At 49.6% G+C, this 24,173-nt stretch overlaps 1 protein-coding gene across 1 annotated transcript; it reads right to left on the minus strand.

Annotated features, from left to right (window-relative positions):
• Positions 1–235: 235 nt before the first annotated feature.
• On the minus strand, positions 236–23,907 carry LAMB3 (laminin subunit beta 3). Its single transcript, XM_088538929.1, has 22 exons — positions 23,859–23,907; positions 23,215–23,369; positions 16,108–16,222; positions 15,564–15,637; positions 15,077–15,268; positions 14,574–14,637; positions 13,988–14,163; positions 13,602–13,722; positions 13,036–13,224; positions 12,783–12,938; positions 12,266–12,462; positions 10,304–10,415; positions 9,777–10,149; positions 9,081–9,241; positions 7,758–7,966; positions 6,405–6,608; positions 5,960–6,104; positions 3,593–3,800; positions 2,662–2,803; positions 2,130–2,306; positions 1,543–1,696; positions 236–573 (listed from the first exon to the last, which is right to left on the minus strand). The coding sequence occupies exons 1-22, from the start codon at positions 23,905–23,907 to the stop codon at positions 440–442; spliced, it is 3,507 nt and encodes a 1,168-aa protein (XP_088395055.1). The 3' UTR covers positions 236–439.
• Positions 23,908–24,173: the final 266 nt, after the last annotated feature.

Raw genomic sequence — 24,173 nt, forward strand, 5'->3', positions numbered from 1 at the left:
ACACAAAATGTTTTAAAAGGCCGTACCTGGATGCCTTTTATTTGAACAGTAAAATCCAGCTTCAAGAGCTTGAACTGGCTGAAACAAGGAGAAAAACAAACAAACCTGTCTTGGGTTATAAACTCGTATAAAAATAGGATTTTTCTGGATTTTTTTTTTTCTTCAGTGAAAGATTGATTTCTCTGCCCCTTTTCTTTAAGGAGTAGGTGGCTTCTGCCAGGCCAGACAACGTAAATCCTGTCCAGGGAGTTGCTGCTTTGGCTCGGCGCAGCTGTTTTCCTAAGGCACAGTAATTCAATTTGCTAAAATCAGAGACATTAAAACATGAAAACTCCATGCAGAAAATGGGAATAAATACATAAGTCAGCATCTGAGGAGAAGGAAGACAATGCAACTGTATGGCAAGACATGTCGGTGTGTGGCCCTGACAACTCCGTCCTCAGCAGCTGTCATAGTAGGCGACTCGCTTGTGGATGGAATCCCGAATGCTCTCCACCCGCTCCTCCAGGCCCACGAGGCTCGCCGACTTGGAGATAAAAGCTTCATTGCTTCCTTGAATTTCTATCTCTAAAGCTGAGAAAAGGGGGAGGAAAGTATTACAAGCAGCTCTCAGGTGGAGGACGACATGTCCAGTTATCCTTTCAGAGGCTACTGGGGTTAGAAAAAGCCTTCGCCTCCCTCACAGAGCAGACATTGCTCACGGAGGGGTAAGGAGAGACAGTTAACACTCCTCCTTCCGCATTTCCCTGTCGCCCCCCAGAAAATCTGAACACAGCTGCTCCGAACTTTGGCTCACAAACACTGCAGATCTTGACGGAGGAGCCACGCACGCCAGCGCCCGTGCTGACGCTGTCACTGCAGCCACGGAGCCAGCCCGGCGCGTGCAGGCGCCTGCACGAGGGTCCCGCTGGCTGCTCGCTGCTCCAGCCCCGCTGCAGCACTCGGTGGCCGTCCCGGGCTGGTCCCCGGGCCCTCAGCGCGGGGGCGGCTCGCACGCTTTGGAAGGACACAACGCGGCTCGGAGCCCTGGCCTCGGCCGCACGGCCCTGCAGGAGCTCCTCGACGTGCGCCAGGAGTTATCCACGCCAGTGAGGACAAGGCCCTCTGCAAACACGGCCTGGGCCACAGGGCGTTGGCCGCTCTCCTTGCACTTGGGAGGTGGTGCCAGCCTCCTGGGCAGCTACAGCCACATACTGGCTGGCCCAAAGAGCCACCAAAGTCACTAGTTTTGAATGTTTAAAACTGAAGAGTACCTGAGGAGGAAAAGCAAGATACTGCTAAGGGCCTATCCGCTTTGCAGGCTAAGGTGTCCCTCCTACAGCAGGCACACATGCCCTTGCTGACTCCAAATTTACGGGCTTAGTAGCAGCAGTCGCAGCCCGATGCACACCCCAGCACTACTGAGGATCTGGTCTTCCCTCAGCCCTTGTGGCCCTTCCCTTCCCTCCTTGCAGCCACTTTCCCTCAGCCCTCGAGAAGCCCCCTCCTCACTGCTGGAGACTGCCTGGAGCGCAGGCTCTCGCACGGAGCGCAGGCTCTTACTTTCCATCCTGCGCATCATGGCCGAGGTTTCCTCCAGCAGAGCTTTGGCTTCCATGTTCACGCTTTGCAGCCTGCTGCCCTGCACTCCCAACGTCGAGCTCTCCTTCATCCTTCCCTTCACCTCAGCGTACATTTGTTTCACTTGTTCAAATGCCTGTTGGAAAGCAAAGAGTGCTTGGATGCAGAATCAAACAAATTGGGTGAAAAGGGATTCTGCAATGCTGAATCATTTTAAATAGCAAATGGATACTATCCTAAAGCTTTGCCATTAGTATTATTATACAAATGCATGAAGGCTTACAACACTAACACAGCTCTGCTCACCGATAGCTATGTAGGCCACCCTATCTCAGGTGGGAGATAAAGCAGAAATAAGTTTTCAGCAATAGGTATTAGCATTGAGAATGGCCTGGATAGTGGGATATTACACAGTATGAAAAAGAAAACAACAGTGCAGTGGATAGGGAACTCTCCTTGCTCCATCTGAAAATGTGCCTTGCCACAGCTGGCTTTGCTGCCTTATGCCAACAGGAGGCAGGTGCAAGGCTGTGAACTGCTCCCGCCCCGCCGTGCCGGAGCTCGGGTACCTGCCGCGCACTCCTCGCCTGCTCGCCGGCCTCGGCCGCTGTCTGCTGGGCATCGCTGGCTCTCAGGCGATTCTGGTCCGCTTTGTGCTGCAGCTGGCTGAGTCTCTCTGCAAGTCCATCCAGCTGGCCAGCAATGGACTTCACATTACTCTCAGTGGGGCCAAGAACGGCCTTGATCTAAAAGTACAGTGTTGCACATTAAGGAGGAAATCGCATCCAAAACAACATTACACTATTTCAATCTTTGACTGACAAATTACAGAATGGAGGTTTCAGCTGGGGATCAGAGACAGCACTGCACAACTGAGTCAAACAAAAGAGAGGTCTTGTCTCAGGTAGCTCAGCCAAGGTTTGACTGGAGTTTGGAGAAGCAGACAAACGAGATGCAGCAGGAACAAAAAACAGCACAACTTCCTCAGATCATCCAGCTTCTCTGCCATGTGGACACAGGACACTATCAAGCAGGAAGTGTCAAAGGGCGAGTGAGCAAGGCGGAATATTGCTACTTAGAAAGCCCTTGTCCACCACCTACTTCGTCAACACGTTCCTGGATGAAGCGAAGGGAAGAGCTAGAGCCCCTGATAGCCCCCTGGGCCTCTAGAAGCACCGTGTTTGCTCGCCGCAAATTCCCAACCACCTCTTCCACGTTGCCCTCCACAGCATTTGCCCGGTTCCTGGGAAACACAGGAAAGAGTCCGTAAATTAGAACTGAAAAGTACTGAACTGTCTTTTCTGTTTTTTTTTTTTTTTTTCTCCAACTGATGCAGGAAAAAATATTAAAGGGAAAGCAACAGCAATTCAACCAGTTATAGCTTCTCTGTTTGCAGCGAAAATATTCACACTCTGTGACAGACTATCCCCTAGAAAGCCAGGCTCCCTTCCTCATCACTTCCAGCAGGTTAAGCAGGTGTCAGACACTACCAAGGAGTTTACATACTTATCCTGCTAACCTGCTCTCTGGGATACTGCTGAAAGTCAACATGTGGCAAAGCAGATGCTCCAAATGTGCAAAGCCCCTAATTACTTTTTAAGGGACTATGGGATAATCCTCCCAACTTTCACCCAGAAAACAAACAGTCCATTTAATCGCTCACACTCTCTTGTGCAATTAGGATATAGGTCATCAGTATCAAGCAATGCAGGGGCAAGCCTGTCATCTCTCACTGTGGGGGCTCTAGAGAAAGAAAAGAACTTCCATTACTTCTGCTAAAGACCTCCTTGTTCTAGTACCTACAATGAGATCTATTATTAGCAGCCAGGTTTCTTACTTGTATTTGGGCACCACAGGGATTGCAAACTCATTCTTTTAGGTACTGCGCAGACACAGAAGATCCTGGGTTGAAACTGCAGGTCGTGCAAGTCAGCACAGCTGCAGCAGTTAGGTTTAACCCCGACTGAGAATCACCACATCCATGCTGGCTGCGTAACCCTCAGCTGCTGAAAGCCTTCAATTCCCAACTGACCTGGCTTGCTCTGCTTCCTGCTGCAGCTGCTTGGCCTTAGCAATATCCTCGGCCGTCTGGGCAAGGATGCTCTCCGGACACTGCAGCTTAGTCGCCAAATTTTGGATCTCGGTCATTTTTCTCAGGACTGCAGCAGCATCCGTAGGGAGACGTAGTGAGAGAACAGACTCGCTGATTTCCTGGATAGCAGCAGGGTCAGTATCTCTGTCTAAAGAGTTTGCAAACAAACAATATCAGAAATAGAAGAAAAGAATAGGAAGGCAGGAAGGCAAATGCAAAGGAGCATGAAGGCAGATATCCAGCTCTGCGTGTTCTCACATATGCTTGGTCTCTCTACTTCAGATTGCTACCAAAACCCACCCTGAATTTAACTAACTAGAGCAGGGGCCAGTTTCTAAAGGCAGGCTCAATATGAAGGTGATCTGCCTCACGCTAACCAAACTACAACACCAAATAAGAGGCACCAAAAAAGTCAAGGCAACAGTTCTACCACATATTCCATCACAGAATACAGTCAGGAAACAGACCACATACCCCTGATGCAGAGCAGCATCTCTGAATCTGACTGGGTACACTGTGCTTCAGCTACAAGGCAACACTCAGAATGTAATTCTCCAAAAATCTAACCTTCCGTGTCAGGTGGATATGTCAGTCAAAGACAGGGACAGCAGGACAGCTCCAGCTGTGGTGCAAGTCACTGAGCACAATCATAATAGCAGCGCTTTCAACTAAACCTTCCCTTTTTCATTTTCTTCCTCCATATTCAGGCGTGCAGGGAGCAGTCCCATTTCTGCTGTCCATTCCGGATTTGTGCTGTATCTTTAGAGTTTTAAGGGCTCTATGATTCTGTCTCCATTACTCTGAATAACATCTCTGACATCTTTCTTTTCCCAGCTTGGGTCTAAGTTACCACATAAAGGTTCCTAAGCATGTCCCAAATATGTTGATTGGCATCTTTTGGCATATTTGATGCTTTAGAAATCCTGAGGTAAAAATCTCTGTAAAACTGTCCTCATAAATTTGCTATGGGTATTCAGTTTTAGACCAGGATGATTTTGCTGATGACTGTTACGGACTTACCTGAGGGACAAATATGATAAACCGTAGGTTTGTTTCAGCATTGAAAATCTGTCCTACTGCTTAGAATAAAACGAGAACTGCATTTACATTTAGTATGCACTTTTCATTCACCTTGGCAAAGCTTTCCAGAAAAGTACTAAAATGATACCTTTAATTTGGCAGACAGGGTAAGATGGCTAAGCCCAGAGCTCAGTCACGTAAATCTCATTGACTAAATGAGACTGTGTTTCAAGACAAGCCTTTTCTTATTTCACAAATAAAAGTTAACAAATCTGAGGAATCAGATGCAGGCAGAGCCCAAGGGACATTAGCCCAGTGATTAGCTCAGAAATATCTTCACTCATCATTAACACCAGGCAGCACCAAATGACCTGATTTTCTTATTCAGCTAATGCTCATGAGGCTTATTATGTTATTACAATCTGTCTGCGAACAATAAGTCATCCCACTGTTTTATAGGACAACAAGGAATTTAGTCTGATTAATAGTCTGAAGATTTGTCTGAGTTTACCTGCGGTCAATAAATGCTGCTGATAAACTCCTGCATCTCCAGGCTGCTCAGAAGCTGCCGTCCTAACCAGAGCTAACGGGTGACATTCACAACCAGCTTCAGCACAGAGGCTCTGGGTGAACGTGTTTGTCCCCAAGCCCCACAGACAAAGAAAGGAACTGTGGAGAGCAGGACACAAAAAAAAAAATCTGCTGTCCATGCTACAAATGAAAGACTCCTCTTCCTCAAGGCTATCCATCTAAGCTTTCCACTTTTGTTAAATTCAGGCTTTGTTTTAGAACTAAGAGATTTGACAACAGATTTGGCTGAAGGCAAAGCCCAAGGTTTGGTATGTTGTATGTTTTTACCCCAGGCCACACATTTATAGATGGCTCTTAACATCCCTGAAAGGAAGCAGGCCAGGTCCACCTTTGGTGAAGTGCCAGGGAAGCCAAGATGGATAAAACACACGGGATTAATTTGGTTTCATGTGAATGGCACAATCAAGCTTGACCAAATCAGCTGGCCAAATTTCACTTATTGACAGAAATTGATGAGCTTTGTATTGCTGAAACTCCTTCTTCTCTGCTTTTCAGGAAACGCACTATGGATGCACGTTATCTTGGGGTTGTGAATACACTCAAGTGCAGATGAACTGGCTATCTCTGAGCCTAGAGTGGGTGAGCTATTCAGTTAATTCCCTTCATTGTATATATACACAGGGTCACTCTACAAGATTTGGTCTTCCACGCACGAGCCAGCCTGTCCGTACACACTGCAAGTTTGCACAGTGCTACCTGACAAGAAGTTCCGAACTTTCCGGATGAACTGCTGAATGCGTCGGACGTCGCCTTCTATCTGGGTCCTTGTTACACTCATCTGCTCCACAAGACGCTGAGTATTGCTTTGAATCTGATTTGCAGATGTCTCTGTTGCTTTAATCTGCAAACAACAATATTTTACTGAAGCCGTAGCACTTGCCCTGGATTCCCAACAGCCCTACACAAGCCCCAAACAAATTAGGCAAGTCTGCAAAGTGTGCCAGGAATTGCAGGGGTAGCATACAGATATTCATTTAAAGAAATCCCAAATTTCTGAAGCAGTCCAAAAGATCAAGTGTCAGATCAAGTTTGAGATTGGTTATTTTATCACAATCTGTTCTTTCGGTAGCTGTTTAACAGGTGCCACATCTGCTGCCCTAGAGCAGGGACCTAAGCAGGGAGCGCCGCGCTCCGTACTCACCAGCCGCGCGGTTTCCTGGAGCCGGGCGCTCAGGCTGCGGAACTCGCTTGAGGCCTTCTCAGCCCTCCGGAGGGCACCTCGTGACAGGGGGAAGATGCCCCTGCAGCCCAGAGCAGCTCCACACTCTGTGCTGTTGTCTCGCAGGCAGAGGAACCCTTCGCACCGGGCAGGAGTGCACTCCTCCTGCCTGAAGCCACCGCAGACCTACGCAGGGAGAGAGCAGCACGTAGCACCGAGGTCCCACAGTGCCATGGCATCCTCGGCGCCACAGAGACCTCAGTAGCTTCAGTCTGACAGACGAGCCAGCTTATGCCAGGCTCCTGGAGAGACTCGGGACAAGGGAGCCGGGCAGGAACCTGGAACACTTCTACAGTGAAGCTTTACGTGGAACATCAAAAGTGTCAACCCTTTGCTTTGGGTAGCTACCAATGACATGTACCTGAGTGCCTGATTCAGCCCAAATGACCAGACTATGACTGTGTCAGACGAGGACAGGCAGAACTGAGCACACACAGATTGGCTTTGAGTGTTCACATCCAAGACAATGATGTGAGCTCAGAACCTAAGAATGACCTTGAGCTCAATTAGGAGCAAAGTGGGAGCTATATTCCACCAGCTCATGAAGTATAACAGAGAGCTTGTCTACATGGAGCAAACACTACATTTCCTCTCAGGACAGCAGCTCTTCACAGGGACAGGAATCCCTGCAGCCTGACATTTTCCTTTTCGAGAGAAAAGAGGCTGAACAAATCCTGCTCCCTGCCAAAACACAAGTGGTTTTAACTGCAGGTCATGTTCTAGAGTTACCATCCAGAGAGGGCACTGCAGCAGGGGCACAAGCAAATTCAGAGTTAGTGCAAACACCAGTGCAGGCTGATTGCTTGGGAACATTTGGATGCCCTGAAAAGCAGAGATGGAGGCTGGTGGTCTCCACAGCAACCGTGCATTAAGAGACACTGAAATGGATCTCCATGGCAATAACAAAGCAGTGAAGGAGAAAGAAAAGGAACTTATCCTGAAATTAAGTGGATCTTTGAGATACAGGAACTGACACAAAAGATAGTCCTTGGAGGAAAAAACCCTGGAAAGGTGTGAGGTGGTGGGTGCCCAGTACTTTGGTATCTGCTGTTACTAGACAAGGGGTGCTCAGAGTGCACCCCACTGATGTCCCAAAGGAGCAACCTGCCAGGATGCCATTCACAATGTGCGTCCAGACATTTCATCCTATCATGTTAGACTGCTGGAAGAAAGATGGATGATGCCAGGGTAGGACTTTCCATTTCCGAGCACAACAAGATCCTCTTAAAAACTAGAAATTTGTGAGGAAATAAAAAAATAGCTTGCTATTTTCACCTTATTTATAACTGGGGTCAAGTTGGGCAAGGAGGCTGTCTTGCCCTGCAGAGTCTGCAGCGTGGAGGTGTAGTCTGTGAAAGCCCCTTCCAGTCCCTCAACGCTTCTCCTGTTCTCTCTGGATTCAGTTAGCAGCCTGGAGGCAGCAGCCACGAGGCTGCTGGCATTGCTGGATGTCTGGTAAGCAGATCTGATTGTCTTGAAGGCTCCTGCAGGAATAAAAACAATAAATGACAAAAATACTTTCATGACTCATAAATGCAGCATAGCTACCTAAACAAGCCATTGACTATACCCTGCAAGTGGATGTGTGCACAGAGAAGAGGGGGACACAGTACGGGAGGTTAGTCACTAAAGCACAACTAAAATTTGCCTTCATTTCCAAACACCTTTCAGCCACTCTTTCACAGTGAGCGATAGAGCCTTCCTGAAGAACCAAATTCTGGTTTGAGGCTCAGAGATTGCAACCAAAGCAGAGCAGAGGCAACACAAGTGCTGATTCTTTGCTCAGCACGCCCCGAAGGGGGCCCTGGAAGGTAATGCGCCTTCGCAGCCCTTTCCATCCTCGGGGGTAGAGCCAGCCCCTTCCCGACGCCGCCGCACCTTGGAAGGAGAACGGACAGGACTTAGGTCCGTAAACCCTGCTCAGACGAGCAGGGAGTCGGGGCAAACGCGCGCAGGCAGAGGTCATTCTCCACGTGTTGGGATTAGTCCCTGCAAGGCTGAGCTGGACTGTGCTGCACACGAAGGAGGGAAGGCAGAAGACAATAAGATGCTCGGAGAGAATTAGCTGCCGCAGGGATATAATGGCAACCTACTACCACCATCATCACAAGGCTTAATTAGCTCTTCTCCTGAGTGTGTGACAGTCGCCTGGCTCCCTTTTCCACCCCTCCATCCTTCCCATCTGTGCAGAACCGTCATTATTGCAGCTTCCTCCTGGTGTCTGTGACACATTCGCAGAGGGGCTCACCCCCTTCGCCAACAGTTCATGCTGGGCCCTGGAGAAGAGGCGCTTCTGCAGACAGCAGGAGTTTGTGCAGGGTGAGAGGGACATCAGCCAGCCTGCTGGGACACCAGGAAGCGATGCATGCAGGCTGAGGCTTCCAAGCCCAATATTCGAGAGCAAATAATCTGTTAGCATAAAATTGCTAGTAATGGCTAAAATTAGAGGTTGGATAAAAGGAGCTATTTACAGTTCCTAAGCCAAAAGCCTGTTAAAAACTTCTCTATTCAAGCAGTGAGAAAGCAGCAAGAGTCAGAGGCACGTTAAGGTGAATGAACGGACACAAATGAGGGAGCAGTGTGACTGCAGCACCATACCTGAAATATCGGTGCTGCGGCTCGTTTCAAACTGGGTCTTTTTGGTCTCATACTGGCTGTTAATGATAACCAAGCTTCTGTTGAGGGTGTCAAGCTCACTAGATAGAGAAGCAGTCTCATCCAGAAAATGAAGGTCAGGATTTATGCCTCGGGCTTCCTTCCTGGGATAGAAAAGCAGAAAATGTGGATTCAAGCATCCAGCAAACCATCAGTAGGCAGACATTAGGGTCCTCTTGCGCTAGGCAGCTACAAACACATGGTGAAGAGGTACTTCTCTCTGTCCAAAGAATCGACTGCCCAAGGACACACAGTAGCCTCGGAGGTCTGCACAGCCCACGGAGAGCAGCGCCGGGTTAGAGCTCTCCTCTCTGCCTCATCTTGCAGGACTGGGTTTACATCAAAACTCTGTCGAATGGTCTCCTCTCTATATAGAGAAAGCCCAACTCACAGGAGGAGCAATTGGAAGGACAGGCCTCTTGCGTCCCTGATCTTTGCAAGAGCTGAGCAGTATATTCAATTATGGAAGCAAAGCAGAAACTATTCAAGTGAATCAGTCTGACAAGTCTTGTCAGTGCACAGGAAAAGTCTGTATCTCTTCCTAGCTAAGGCAGCTGCCCTGCTAGTTCAAAGCCTGTGTGCTGGCACTGTGGGCCCATGTTGCTCTGGGCACTGCTCCATTGAGACAAGGTCCTTTACCTGATGGCAGTGAGCTTGCTGGCCAGCTGTGTCAGGCCCTGCTCTATCACCAGAGAGCTGCCAAGGATGCTCTGGGCCTGCTGAACGTTGCCCTCTGCTTCTGAGATGCGGGCACTGAAGCCGGAGCCTGCATGGCCCAAGTGCAGCTGCGAAGTGGAGTTGCTCAGGCTGTCCCGGCGCACGCTGAGGCGCTGGATGTCCCCGTCGTATGCTTGGAAACAGGGGTGGCACAGCTCGCACTGCGGGTAGGTGCTGCAGTGTCCCCGCTGGCACTGGTCACAGCGCAGCCCCGTAACGCCCGGGCGGCACAGGCAGCGGCCTGTGGCCTTGTCACAGCCCGCCTCCTCCGTGCCCTGGAAGTCGCAGTTGCACTCTAGAGGATGGGAAGGAGAGAAGACACAGAGGTCAAGCCCACGCAAGAGGGGTGGTGGGAATCAGACCCTTTAAGTGAGATGCCAATATAACCTGAGGTCAAACTCTCACTGCACTAAGAAACACCTTGCTAATGAGAAACGGCTTTTACATACCTGTGCATCCCACCCTGACATCTCCGTAGTGCCTATCTGGGCAAACCTGCTGCTGCTCTGCAGAACATGTTCTTCCTGTGAAGCCTTCTCGGCAAGAACACTGTCCTGTGAACTGAAGCAAGAAAAATACATCAGGGACATCCAGGTCTGAGCACCTTCCTGAGAAAGCCCTCCCTTGATTTGCTCTTGATTTGATTTGATCAGCAAAGCCTCACTGTGTTCCCATCCTTTGCTGACTTCAGCAGTAGGAAATTCCAGCCAAAGGCTCCTGCACTTGGATCCCGCAGCAGAAAGCTCCAGGCTGATATGCAACCTCAGTTCTATCTCTACCCATCCCTCATTACGCCCTTCTGCTGTCAGACCCTGGCAGAATTAGTCACATTTTCATCCCACGCAGACACTTCTGCTGTTGCTGAACCTCTCCAACTCCTTAAGCGACAACGAAAATCAGGCATGAGCGGGAATTCAGGCACCTATCTCCCAGCACTTGTGTTTATCATCATTGTTTAAGTCCCATGTGAGCTCAGCTGCTAATTCAAGCCTGCCCCATGAAGTGAAACACTCTGTGCAGTGCACCCTGAAGTGCAGAGCCTGAGCTGCTCTTGAGCCTTTCTGTTTTCTATATGTCTTGTCTCCTACTTAAGGACAAGACTAAGGGTAGGAAAACAACAACAGCACCATAGCCCTGCTCCTGCAGCCCTGGGGAGAGGCTCGTCCCATCACTGCCAACACCGTGGTTTATTACCAGGATGTTCGAGAGAGAGAATAAAAGAAAGGAGAAGGTTGCCCTTCCCTGCTCTGATGACCATTGCCACCACCCTGAAACTTTGTAAGGGGCTTCTGACCTTCCCCAGGGCCCGGCAAAGGTGGCAGAACGGGATCACCACGTAAGGTCTGCACATGGCAGTCACTTCCATGCTGGGAAACTGCCCTCAGTTAAACCGGTTGATTATTTCCTAGGCTGATTTTTATCAAAAAGAGGAGCAAAGGATTGCTGTGAGCTCCTTACAAGTGCCATTTCCCAGTACAGAGGGAAGCAGGATGGACTTCTGTTTTATTAAGTCTCAGTGCTGCACACCCTCATCTCCAGGCTCAGCTGGTCCCCAGGTTCAGGTGCAGATTTCCAAACAGCCTCAGCTTACAAGCATCACAATGTTTAGGTTTCAGGTTGTGCTGCAAAGACAAAGGAATCACCTGCAAGAAATTAGGCCTGGTTTATGATCTCAGATCTCCTCCTTGTGTTGAGCTGGTTCAGGAGACCTCTCTTTGGCTCTTAGGATATATCATTTCTTCTTTTTTTTCATTTAATTTTAATTTTTCCCAGTTGCCTATAAAGCCTGAAGTGACAAATGCACTTTTCACTGACAAATGAGGATAATTAACTTGCCTTGCCTGGGTGAAAATCTCCTATTAGGATTTCCTGACCAACCATTGGGCCTTTTAGAATGGTTTAATCTTGTCTCTGTAATTACCACTTTCCCTCATTTTCCTGAATAGCTTGTCATATTGTTTCCAGGAGATGGAAAGTGGCAAAGTGACAGCATAATGCATTAAGGAATGCACTGTCCTTCTCTGGAGGAGCTCACATGGGATGGCAAGATGAAGCCATCGAACAAGTGATTTTGATGCCTCAGTGACATGAAGAATCCGCGGGGATATGTGCAGAGCCCTGCCAGCTTATCCCCACTCCCCTCCAGCCAGCACTGTGCCAGCAGCTCCACATAGGATGTTCTTCAGCATTGGCTGGAAAACGGAAAGAGAGGAAAAATAGGAGAGCACCTAGTGAAATCAGCCCCTCACAGCTAGCTCAGAGCAGGCTAAAGCAGCAGTCCTCAAGCTGCCGAGAGCAGCATGAGCCAGACACCAAGCGAGTGCTCAGGGCCAGCAGGTCACTCCGACCCGTGCCCATCCTGCAGTGCCCCACGCGTGCGGCAGGGCCACGCGGCCAGGGCTCAGCGCTACCTGGTTGCACTGGGCGCCGAGCGAGTGGCGAGGGTGGCAGTCGCAGGGCTGGCAGCCCTGGCCACTGGCGATCTGCCAGTAGCCCAGGGCACACTGGTCGCAGTTGGCTCCCACCACGTTGGGCAGGCAGAAGCACCTTCCTGTCTCGTCGTCACAGGGCATGTCCGGGCGCGATCCCAGCAGGTTGCAGGTGCATCCTGAAACGGGAAGGCTTCAGTCTCGCTAGAACTGGGGACTTGCCTTCCCCCAGCTCACCTCCACAGAAGCACCTCACTCGAGTGAGCATCGGAAAGGGGATACAGCCCTACACATGCTCTCAACTTCGGTTTCCCCATGGTTTTTGCCACACATATCTGAGACAGACTACATGCCCAGCAAGCCCTAGCCATCAGGGTTCTGATCTGGAAAGCCCAAATCACTGCTGGCTGGAACAAGGCCCCTTCCAGAGTTAGCAGAGATGCTGTATGCAAGGCTAGGGGCGAGCCTGGCAGCACTAGCTCTTTCCAAGGCTACTCACTGCGGCAGCCCTGCGGGTTGGCGTTGGCCAGCTGGGTGAATCCTGGCTTGCAGAGGTGGCAGCGCTCCCCCTGCACGTTGTCCTTGCAGACACAGCGTCCCGTGAGGTGGTCACAAACGGACCCTGGAACAGTGCCATCTGGATCACATTCACAGGCTGGAAACATGCAATAGAACGCATGGATAAGGAGGCGGAAGAGAAGTCAGTGGGAATTTCAGGGCAAGATATTACTCCGAGATAACCAGGCACTTACGTAGACAGGCTTCAGGATGGGCAAAATCCTGACGCTGGTTGCGAAAATAGTTAGTTTTGCACCGCTCACAGTTCTTCCCTTCTGTATTGTGCTGGCAGTTGTCACACACACCGCCGCTCTCCCCGCCACTGGCTTGGTAAACGTCTGGGTCAAAATGGCACGAGTCGGAGTGGCCGTTGCAGTTGCACCCTAAGGAGGAAGAGAGCAAGTCTGTCTAAAGCTGCAACCATGCCAGAGTCTCCCAGCAGCTGGAGGCCCCGCTGCATTGTCACTAGATGGTGCCCTCATCACCTGCATTAGCACACAGAAACCAGCAGTGTGAAACTTGCACCACTTTTAGAAGCAGTTTTAGAATCTTGCTCCATTTGGTGAGCCTCGGGGCACCCGCCCTATTGCAGTTTCAGTATTGGCATAATTGATTCAGGAACAGGTTTGCAAAGACAGTTTGTATTAACATCCAGCCCCCAGCAGCGTCCAAGTGAAAGGACTCAGAATTTCCTCCCTCCCCTGTCACTCATGAACAAGCAGAAGCCAAAAAGCAGAGAGGCAAAGGCAGGGGTAAGTACTCTGGCATTCGTGGGGATTGTCATCCTCCGCAGGTCGCCATGGCTGGTCATTGTAGAAATCTGCACAGTGATTGCAGTTTGGCCCTGCAGTGTTGTGCTGACACACACAATGTCCATGAACCTGGAAGACAGACAAAATATTATGACACAGGTTGTCTTGCAGCTATTACCCTACTTCTGCAAGCACAAGGGGGCAACATTTTTCCTAGACTGATTCAAAGCAGCCTCTGGCCAGGGATAAGACTGTCTCACATCGAACTGCCGGCCATCCTGCCCAGCCTTCCCGGGAAGCAGGAAGCGGAGGTGTATGCAGGGGCTGGGACTCGGAGACGGGCTGATCCTGAACAGTGCTGGTCTCCCAGCTTCTCCCGGGGCTCTGCACTCACCACGACGTGCTGATCTCCAGAGGGAGCACAGAGATCCGCGTGTCCGTTGCAGAAGCAGCTCCCCTGCACCTGCATTTCTGTCACCGCATAGAAAGTGCTGGGCGAGTGGTAGCCTTGGTGCACAATGTGGGCGAGCTGAGTGAAGTTCACCCGCAGGTTGGTGAATTCTGCCAGGTCTGTTAGGGACCAAGAAGAGATGTAAGGAGGCAGCAGGCACAGAAACACTGCAATCAGCACTGAGGGTTAGGGACAAGAGACAGAGAGCAGCTTCAGCATAAAACGGGGAGGACTGAAAGCTGCTCCTGCCTTCAAGGTATTTGATACACCGGTCTGCAGGATGTCTTAGGGGCACTGCAGAGGCAAGTTGTGTAACTGCTATACCTGTGGTGTGTACAGGGGACATCATACATGACAGAGGTGCCAGGGTAGCTGTCAAAAATGCTGCCAAACGCTTGTTTTGCAGAGAAATTGCTCTCTCAGAAGTGCTTACTATGACTCAGTGCCCTCCATCACGTGTAGGTAAAACCCTAAGAGGTGCATCCTCCTCCTCTCCCTTTCTCAGATACCCAGAAGGTCATTCACTTACTGTTGACAATCTGGCTGTAGGAGGTAGAAATGGTAGGTGCCAAGTCTTGGACACTGAATTTGATCTGAGAAGGAAGAAAATAAGAAAATTAAAATGCAGAATGATAGGGTTCTTTCTTTTCATAACCTAAGCAATGGGTTGTGCCCTAGACCTGATTCCTCTGCAGAATTGTCACTTACTGAAGGAAAAAGAACTCAGAATTGCTGAGGATTTAGCAACAGACTAACATTAGCTTGCCCACAGAGCAGAAAGGACCTTCCTTTTGAAGGAGCAAGAGTCTTCCAGAGGATTACTCTCAGCACTCTTGGATGTCCACTGACTCGCATCACTTGCTAGGCATAACATTTGTAGAAGATTTCCTGTGCCACGTATGAATCCCAGCATTTCCAAGCCACCACATCCTTCTGCAATGGACTTAGGTGATCTGCCCTCTATTACAAGGTCACACTACAAGGAACGTACAAGTGCTAGGGCTTCCTGCAGTGAAGTCCCATAAACCCTACCGTGCCCCCGTGCAAGGGGTATCCGTGCTGGGCATGCAGCGCTTGGCACCGTGCGTCCTGCCAGCTCTCGGCGGGGCTCGGGGGGATCCCGGGGAAGGAGGCGGCGCAGTCAGAGGCCAGGTACTGATAAACGCTCCAGGTCTTGCCGAAGTCGGTGGAGCGCTCAATGAGCATCGCGGCAGGGAGCAGCGACTGCAGTGGCAGGGGGAAAGAAGAGGCAGGTCTATGAGTCAGGTTGCACCAAGTGGATTTGACAGCAGACGCTCAGTTATCTGGGAACCTGCTCCCCAGCGCAGGCCGCCTGCTTGCTCTAGGAAACACTCACACAAGGGGAAGAGCAGGGAGGAACAGAGGCACGATCCCCGGCCGGCTTGCGGGGAGCCCAGGGGGAGGTTTGCATCGGGCTTCCCACACGCTGCTAGGGGCCAGCAGGGCCCTTCCACTACAGTTTGTAACCGATCTGAAAATTAGGAAGGTGCATACAAACCCTGAATTTAAGGACGATGCTATTGAGCAAGAATTTCTTGTCCAGATCCAGCTGCAAAGAGACCCGATCCATACCTAGAGACACAAACAGGCAGCTTTCAAAGAGGCAAGCCATGGACTTCAGAAAAACAGAACATTTATCTGTCTGAGCCAAGTCATTCATTTCCCTTTTTCCCTTCCAATCTACTGGATTCAACACCTCCCCTCCTTTCCTCAGTATCACTATTCCAATCACTTAAGTCACCAAGTGTCTGTGAAAACGTGAAGTTAAAACTTGGAATTATGATCCCACGGGGAACAGCTTGTTTTGATTCAAATCCGAAATTAAAGTTCCAAAATCCCCTTTGAAACACTTTTGGAAAATCAGAACTTTCTGTTCAATTGTTTTCTGAACCTAACTGCAGCATCCAGGCCCCTCTGTTGCTGGGAATGCTTAAGGTTGATCCCAGGCACCAAGAGGAACCCAGGAGAGATTCCTGCTGCAGAAAGCTCAGGTCTGAAAGCCAACAGCGTCCTCGGGGGATTCCAGGCTCCGCAGTACTCACTGTTTTGGGACTGCCACCAGCGCAGGGGCCCTCTGGAAGCGAGCACGTTTTCCACGCGGTGACTGTTGTGGGAGTGTGGCACCCGAGAGTCACACCTGCAGCACCTCATTCGCCACTGGAAGGAGAAGGCAGGGGACAGAGTCAGCGCGCGGCGAGCGAAGCCACCACCAACTCAGCGTTCATCCATAAACCACGCTCTAATTTGGCATGAACTTGGAGGGAAAGCAATGAAACAAACTGTTTTATTAGACAGCTAAACAATGCGGGTCAATAAAATTAATGGTAATTAGAACTCAAGGGGTCCCCCTCATGTCCCATTAAAAAGCTCACGGTTTTAAGGACTGAAAACTACAACCAAAATCGTTTCGGAAAAAAAAAAAAAAAAAGATATTTCTGAGAATCATCAAAAACATCCTTTTTTAAGGCATGCCTGTTTTCTGCAATGGCAGTGCTCTTTGCAGCTTTTCAGCACCAGCCTGCCTGTCCCATGCGACTGAGGAGTGTGTGTTTGGGCAGACAGAAAGGCCTCGCTCTCCTCCGAGCCCAGGAACCGGCTCAGCCCCTCTGCACGCTCCCTCCGAGCCAGGCAGCAGCAAACAGCTCAGTGGGTGAAAAGGGAGCGGGTGGCGAGTCGCGCAGCGCAAAGTTCAGCTCGCCCTTAAGCAAGTAATTCAAGAAGCAAACAGAGAGGTGGCACGGGCAATGCAGAGACTGAAGGAGGGGGAAAACACAAACAGGGTCCCCGAGGAGCAAACAAATGTCCCAGTTTTGAATAACCAAGCAACGTTAAATGCCGTTACTTCCAGCAAGCTTTTGAGTATGTGGCACATGAGTAGGCTCAGAAACATGCAGAAAGCAGCGGATGGTGGATTGAGTAAGAGACAAGGAGCAGTAAAGGTCCCATTTTGGTCAAGAGGAGTGCGAGCCACGAGGTAGGCAAACAGGCTGGGCTGGGGCACCAGCAAAACCCAGAGGAAACACTTCCAGCAAGGGAAAGAGGGGAAGGGAAGGTGTGTGAGGGACACGGCGGGGATGACGTGTCCCTTCCTAAGGAGCGGATCCGCCTGCTGAGCCCCGCTCACATCCCCTTGCTGAGGCCAGCGCGGAGCAGCTCCGGGCGAGCTCCGTGCACGGCGGAGCATGCGGGGAAGGGCCGCTGCAGCGACTCACCTGGACACCCAGCAGCGCTGGGAAAGGGCTACCTTCACGGTCTTTTAAGCTAAAATTAACACCGGAAGCAAAATTCAAGATTCAAATCACATGCTTAGAGTAAATTGTGAAACTCAGTTACACAAGAGAATTTGCTGTTACTGACTGTGTGTCTCAAAGTTTCTCGGGACAGTGGGAATTACCCACATGTCAGTCGAGCTCTGGGTCAAGGGGGGATTGACCAAGAAACACCTTTCCCTGCTTTCTCCGCTCTTTATTACCAGCAAAGATTCATGTGAGACGAGCTGGTCAGGAGCAAAGCAAGGCTGGGGGACTACAGGACAGAAATGGAAACGCAGCGGTCAGGGTTTGAGCTGGGTCAGTGCCCCGGGGCAGTGCCGGGCCCCAGCTCTCCCATACTTGTTCTTGGCCCAACGCTGGCAGAGCAGCCTGTGTGCTGGCGAGCCACACAGAACGTGGACGTGCTGCAGCAGGTACCGGAGCCACGCCGAGAGACGGGGCACCAAAACACCTGAACGACAACAGGGTCTAACAGTTCACTGCCCTTCCACATCTCAGAACTGTGGATCTGCTCGTAAAAACACTCAAAATATTGCTTACGAAAGCTTGCTTGAAGTATGAAAGTTGTTTGAAAGGTACTTCACAGGACAGCTGTTTTATGGGAAAAGTTAATGTTGAAGAAAAGAAGAATTAGAAGAAGTTTTAAAAATAAATGGGGGGATGTACTTAGAAGCACAACCAGCAGTGGTAAATAAGAAGGCACCTATGGCACCCGTGAGAGCAAGCCCTGCCTGCGGCAGACGCGCGGCGGGGCGCGGGCGCTGCAGCTCTCCCTCGCTCGGCTGCGCGTCCTCGTGGCCTCCTTCTCTCCTGACCTTGTCACAGCAGCTGCTCCGGAGCCCCCAGCTCCCCGCTCTCCACGTGCAGGCCACACACCCCCAGGCATTTTAAGCTGGCGGATTCCGACCAGAGTATTTTAAGTAGCTCTACAGAGTATTTTAAGTAGCTCTAGCTGTCATTTTAACATGAGTAGAGATGCCTTGAAATAAAACCTCCTGGCATAGGTGCATAAACCAAAATAAACTGGAATTACTCTTCGGCAAAAATCTGAAGCTGCTTCTCTCTGGCCTTGAACCAAAGACCTTCAACAGCTGTCGAGACCTCGGCGGTCTCGTATCAGCGCAGTTTCATGTCAGCAAGAGGCACTGTGTCAGTCCATCCAGCCTCCCACATAGCAATCTTGTGTGGTCGAGCATGATAAATATTGTATTGGGACAGTAATTACCATTCCAAGTTTATTTTGGAAAGATCTGGAAGACAGCAGGAATGTACAGGTATGTATGGAAGCAGACTGAATGATATTCAAAAATAGAATGGGCAGCAAGACTGAGTTATTTTAGAAGCATGGACACCTGCTAAAGTCAAGTTATGTAATTCTATTAGAGCCTATTTTAATTGTTAGCACCAGCTGCACGGCACCCCTATGGCAGGCCAATGCACTAGGCCTCACTTTGCAGCACTCCAAACCTGCCAAGTGGAAATGCTATCTAAGTTACCACTGGATGTGTTGCCATCATCAAGCCTTTAAGTGAGCAATTTTATTTGCAAAGAGACCTCTCATTTGCATTGCAGTTTTGAACCACAGAATAAAACTCAGCCATAATGCCCAATTTCACATCCTTTCCTGCCCGGGCAGAAGTGCCACAGAGAAGCCTGAGTTCTGAGGTTATACCCAAAACAAAAATACAGTGAACTGACCCCCCCAGTTTGGTTTTACTGGCAACCTCAAAACTCAGAGGTCACAGGCAGGATGAGGAAGCAGAACAGACAAAGAAGAAAGACTCGATAAAAGTTTGTGCCTATTTAAAGAGACGGAATGGAAAGAGGAGAACCCCACATCTAGATGCAGATCCGAGCCAAGAGCTAAAACGCTGGCACACACTTTCCGAGGCAACGAGCAGTTAAAAGATCTTCCTCTAGCTTCAGCTTTGCCTGCGCTTACTAGAAGCCAGACTGCTGTTTGCTGAGAATCTGGCAAGACTCGCAGCAAATGACATCCAGACTCGAGCAGCGTGTGGTGACGCTGCTTTCAGAGTGTGGCTCTTTGAAGAAGAGGAAGGTACTGAGCTGTGCCCTCCGTTGTGTCCTCTGGAAACAGCCAGAGACAAGGCTGGGCAGCAGCCTGCTGCTCTCCAGCGCAGGGTTCCGCAGAGTTGGGTAACCCATAATTTGGGGGGACCCTCCCCAGCCCCAAATTCAAGCACTGTCTCTGCCCACAGGCAAGTCAGCGATTCAGGAAGAGTCGTCTCATGCCCCAGCCCGTCCACAGAGCGGCCCATTCTGTGCCGCAACTGCAGTGAGGCATCCGGCACCGCTCAAGCACGGATCTGCCCCTGCTTGTTCTCAGTGGAAAATGAGAGCTTGCCCAGTTCTTGCCCTAGAGCCTTGTTTCCGTCCTGTCATAAATATTCCCAGGAGAGGCTGCACTCGCTCTCAGAGGGCGGTGCTACCCTGTGCCTGCAGCAGCAGGGATCGCTGCAAGCCTGCGGCGGCTACTCCTGCAGGACGCCAACCATGCCCACCTGCTTCACCACAGCCCTTCCTCCCTGCTCAGTCAGAGAGCAGAGGCTTTTGCTGAACATCTGTGACTAAGAACCTGAAGGCAAATACCTTGAATAAACACACGTGGCCTCCGGGGGCAGTTAGAATCTTACTGTTAGCAATGTCAATACCTTGGAAGCCAGCAAATACACACTAAATGTCCGGAATGCACTAACAGCCAACGTCAGCTGTTGGACAAGCACCCTAGGCACAGAGCTCAGAGGTTTAAGAAAATGAAGTTCAATTCATTTCTCTTGCTTGAAAGCAAAGAATGTGGGTGCCCCCACTCCCTCCTCTGCTCTATTTGCTCATTATGTCCCCTCAGCAAAGCATAGTTTAAAATCTGCCAGAACGACAGTCTGGAGAAACCACACTGTCTCATTTAGCTCTGCACACTGCAATGCTAGAGTCCAACTGCCTCTGACACGGTGTCTCAGCATATGTGGCAATTTGCAATTATGCAGCAGAAAGGGTACAGAAAACAGAGAAGGAGAAAGTATGCAGGGAACCTGCCTGCCTTATTTGCTTCCATACAGCCTCTGCTTTAGGGATATGTCTCTATCTGCAACGAACAGGATGCGCCTGAATGCAAGAATAAGATGTGATAAGCACAGAGCAGTAACTCACTGACAGGTCGGGAATACAAAGTATTTGGTATAAACTCTAAACATTGTGAAGTAAAAGCCCAAACTAGCAACTTTCTGCAGAGGTTTGGACTTCCCTTGTTCCCATCCAACCACAATTATTCCAGGATTCTAGGGACGCATTTTCCTCCACAGGAGACTTGACTCTGTCTAGAGGCTGAAAAGAAATTGAGCTGGGAGGCACGGAGGCTTTTGACGTGAACCTTCCTATTCCAAAATATCTTTGGGCTGCTGAACCATCTAACAGGCAGTATAATTTGGACTAAAATGTTTCTTGTGATACAGAATCACTGATGAGGTCCCCTACCAAACTCATGCAGTTGGGCAAGCATATGTAACCATCAGATGGTAGCAATAAGGTACACACAAGCATTAGAGTCTTCAGCATATTCCTGTTCACAGGATATGTATAAATACTGGCCTGTATTTCTGGAACTAGTCAAAAGCGATTCTGTGCTTAAATACCACAGGGAGAGATGCTAAGGATAACTGCAGCCAGACGACTGCAATATCTGTCCGTAAAAGCCTGTGTCACTCCAAGATTCCTCTTTGCCTGACAGCCTTACGCTCCCTTCCCAGCAGCTGCTTTAAGGATTAGGTTTATCTAGAACCTGTCTTCTCACTTCCTCACCTGTCTGACCCGTTATCAGCAGGCACACGGGGTGATAAAGACAACTTCCTTGCTCATATCAAGCAAGTGAGAGAAAGCAGAAAATCTTGGGCCTTCACCTTCTGCAAATAGTTTAATATCTCCCATGATAAACCTTTTGGGAAAGTCAGGATGTAAGCACCCCTGTAATCGCCACACACAAACTGCTTTTGCTGTAGAAAACAGGATTCAGAGCAGGATTCAGGAAACCCAGTTTTGTTCTCTTCTTGATTACATTCTTTTTAAAGAGCTTTTACAAAGAGTACACGGTGGTTTGGGTACCTTGAAATTAATTTACCATAAAACAACCAGAAAACCCACTGCTGCTTTCTAGTTCTATGTTTTTTAAGTTGGAAGTAGTGCATTATCCCTGAGGAAAGCACCATCCAGGCTGCTCAAAGAAGCGCTAACCTTGCTTGGTCCAAATAAGCCAAGGCCCTGTTGCTGCTTCAAAAGCCGAGAACTGCATGTGCCACAAAGCTGTCACATGCTCACAGAAGAGAGAGCGAGGCAAGAGGATGTGGAATCTGCCAATATGCAAGGAAAAATGCACAGTACCTTCCCTCGCCATTGACCAAATGATGGTAGCTACTCCATACTGCTACCCAAGTGCTGCATTTAAATAAACCGATTAATTTCCTGAGCCTGGGACAACACCTCAGCCCATGAGAGTCTTGCCACATACATCAGTGGCTTCAGGACTCCAAATTCACGCTCGCTTATATTTCAATTCCATTTTCAGTTTTCCTCTTGCTTTTCCCTTCCCTCCTGGCTTGAGCAGCCATTTCCCAAGCCCCGGGCTCTCTCCACGCCAGACCATTGGCCTGCCCGCTTTCCGCCCCCATCGCTTTCCCAATCCCGGCCGCAGTGCCCTGCGCTATAAATGGCAACGCAGGGGCCCTCCTGGGTTTGGGCAGCCAAGGAATGGAGCAATCACTAGTGCAAAGTATAAAGGTTAGAGGACTCGGAGCCAGGGCTCTGGGAGCAGACAATGGAACCAAGACTGAAACTGATGCCCACAGTGCCCACAGCAACTGACCTACTAGAATTGCAAAAGAGCCCCGGGGGGCAGCGCGGGCTGGCACCAAAGCCAGACAGTAGGCAGCAGCCAGCTGGCGCGGGTGGGCAGTGCACACTGCAACCCCTCGTCCCATGCCCTCTGCTGAGATTGCAAAATGGACTCCAAATTTGCACCTATTTGGCACATGAGCAAGAAAAGTCATGATGGTCTATAAATTTAATAAGCCTACTTTTTATGAGATGGCACTAGGAAGCAGTGAGTTCATTTATGTTAAGGAAATAGCAAATCGAGAAACGCTCAGCCCTTCCAAAACCCTTACAGCCTGTCCTGCGGTGAACTCACTCCATCTTGAGCTTCCCCCACCACTGCTGTAGAAGTTAAAAATTCCACACAAATGCATAAAGCCTTCAGGAGGTGTTCATGCTATGGTCATTGATCCTGCAATATTTTCAGCTCTGTGCAGACTTATCCATAAAGCCTTACTTGGATGTTGGTGGCAGATTTGGAGACTGAGGATCTGCAATTGCAGATGGTGAAATGTCACATGCACGGCATAATTTCCTCCCCTCACACTACCAAGCTAATTGAAAACAGACATTTGGTTTAGAAGTTTCGTTGTAAAAGATCTTTGTAAAAGACCTGAAATGATCCCATTTTTGATGACTGATATTTGGATTGAGTTGATAACTAAGAAGTCTAGAGTATTAAGAAGGTTTAGAATTTTTTTGATGCAAAAGCTCACATTTTGCCCTCAGATTTTGATGGGAATACCAGCAGTTTCCTCCCCAGCTCCAGGATGATCCCATACCAGCGGCACAAACTCCAGAGATTTGCTGCTCTTGCCCTGCCACAGCACTCACATTCTGCTCCGCTTCAACAGCATGGGAATGAGGCACTCCTCTGCCTCTACACAGGTTGAAAGAGACACTGGACACAGTGACATTGTCTGACATTACTGGAAGAGTGCTAAAGACCTGAAGGAGGTTAGGCACGTCGCTGTGAAAGGGTGAAGGTGAACATACCTCCCCGTAGGGCGTACAGTACGTCTCGGGTTTGGTAAGGCCGCACGTGGAGGAGGCTTTCAAGTGATGGATCCTTCCTACGAGGAGGTCTCCCACCGGCGGGTAGCAGGCGCCGTGAGAACAGGATCTCTGGGCATCTAGGAGCGGTGGTAAAACTGGGACAGCAGAGAAACAAGAGCTCTTGTTCAGTGACAGCAGAGTGGCGTGAGAGCACGCTCCTTGACTGAAAACTGTTTTCCCCAATAAATCAATTACGAGGGCATGTTGAGACAAAGCTACAAGATAAAGGTGTGTCAAGTAAGACACAAGGGTGACACCAGCACTGCTCTTGAACATTGATCTCCCAGCTGCCACCATAAAACTATGGCTAATATAATGCTTACACTAGCAGTATTTCTCAACCTCGTGGTGAACATGCTCCTGTCATTCACTTCCCAACAATAAAGTTTATGTTTTGATCACTTTTGCAAGAGTTTTGGCTGCAGATAAAACTATCTTGCTTAAGACACAGCACATATGAAGACTACAGGCAATACAACTCATTATATCACAAATATACTACCCCATTTATAAATAAAAAGTCATTGCCAAGTGGCAGGAAAGATTTAGCCAGCTTTCCCCCCGCTTTCAAAAGCACAGCTTACCCATGAGTATAAATAACGCCCAAGGACAAAGTTGGCAGCGACACTCCATACTGCTGAGGACACACCTAGGGAAGAATTTGCAGCATGAGTAATTTGCAAGGAGGTCATTTTATGGATCTATCACATGGATGAAAATCCAGACTAAGAGGAAATCAAATGCAAAATCAAATTATGCATTAAAAATGAATGACTAAAAATGAAAATGCACACCTTGCTGGGGGTGCTGGGGACCCCCAGCTCCCAGCAGCACGATCCATAGGTAAGGGGCCCTGCCAAAGCCAAGTCCCAACATACACCTAGAAACTACCCAGGGTG

This window comes from Tinamus guttatus, unplaced genomic scaffold (assembly GCF_059628265.1).
Source record: "Tinamus guttatus ecotype Peru unplaced genomic scaffold, ASM5962826v1 Tinamus_guttatus_pri_ptg001272l, whole genome shotgun sequence".
Lineage (NCBI taxonomy): Eukaryota > Metazoa > Chordata > Aves > Tinamiformes > Tinamidae > Tinamus > Tinamus guttatus.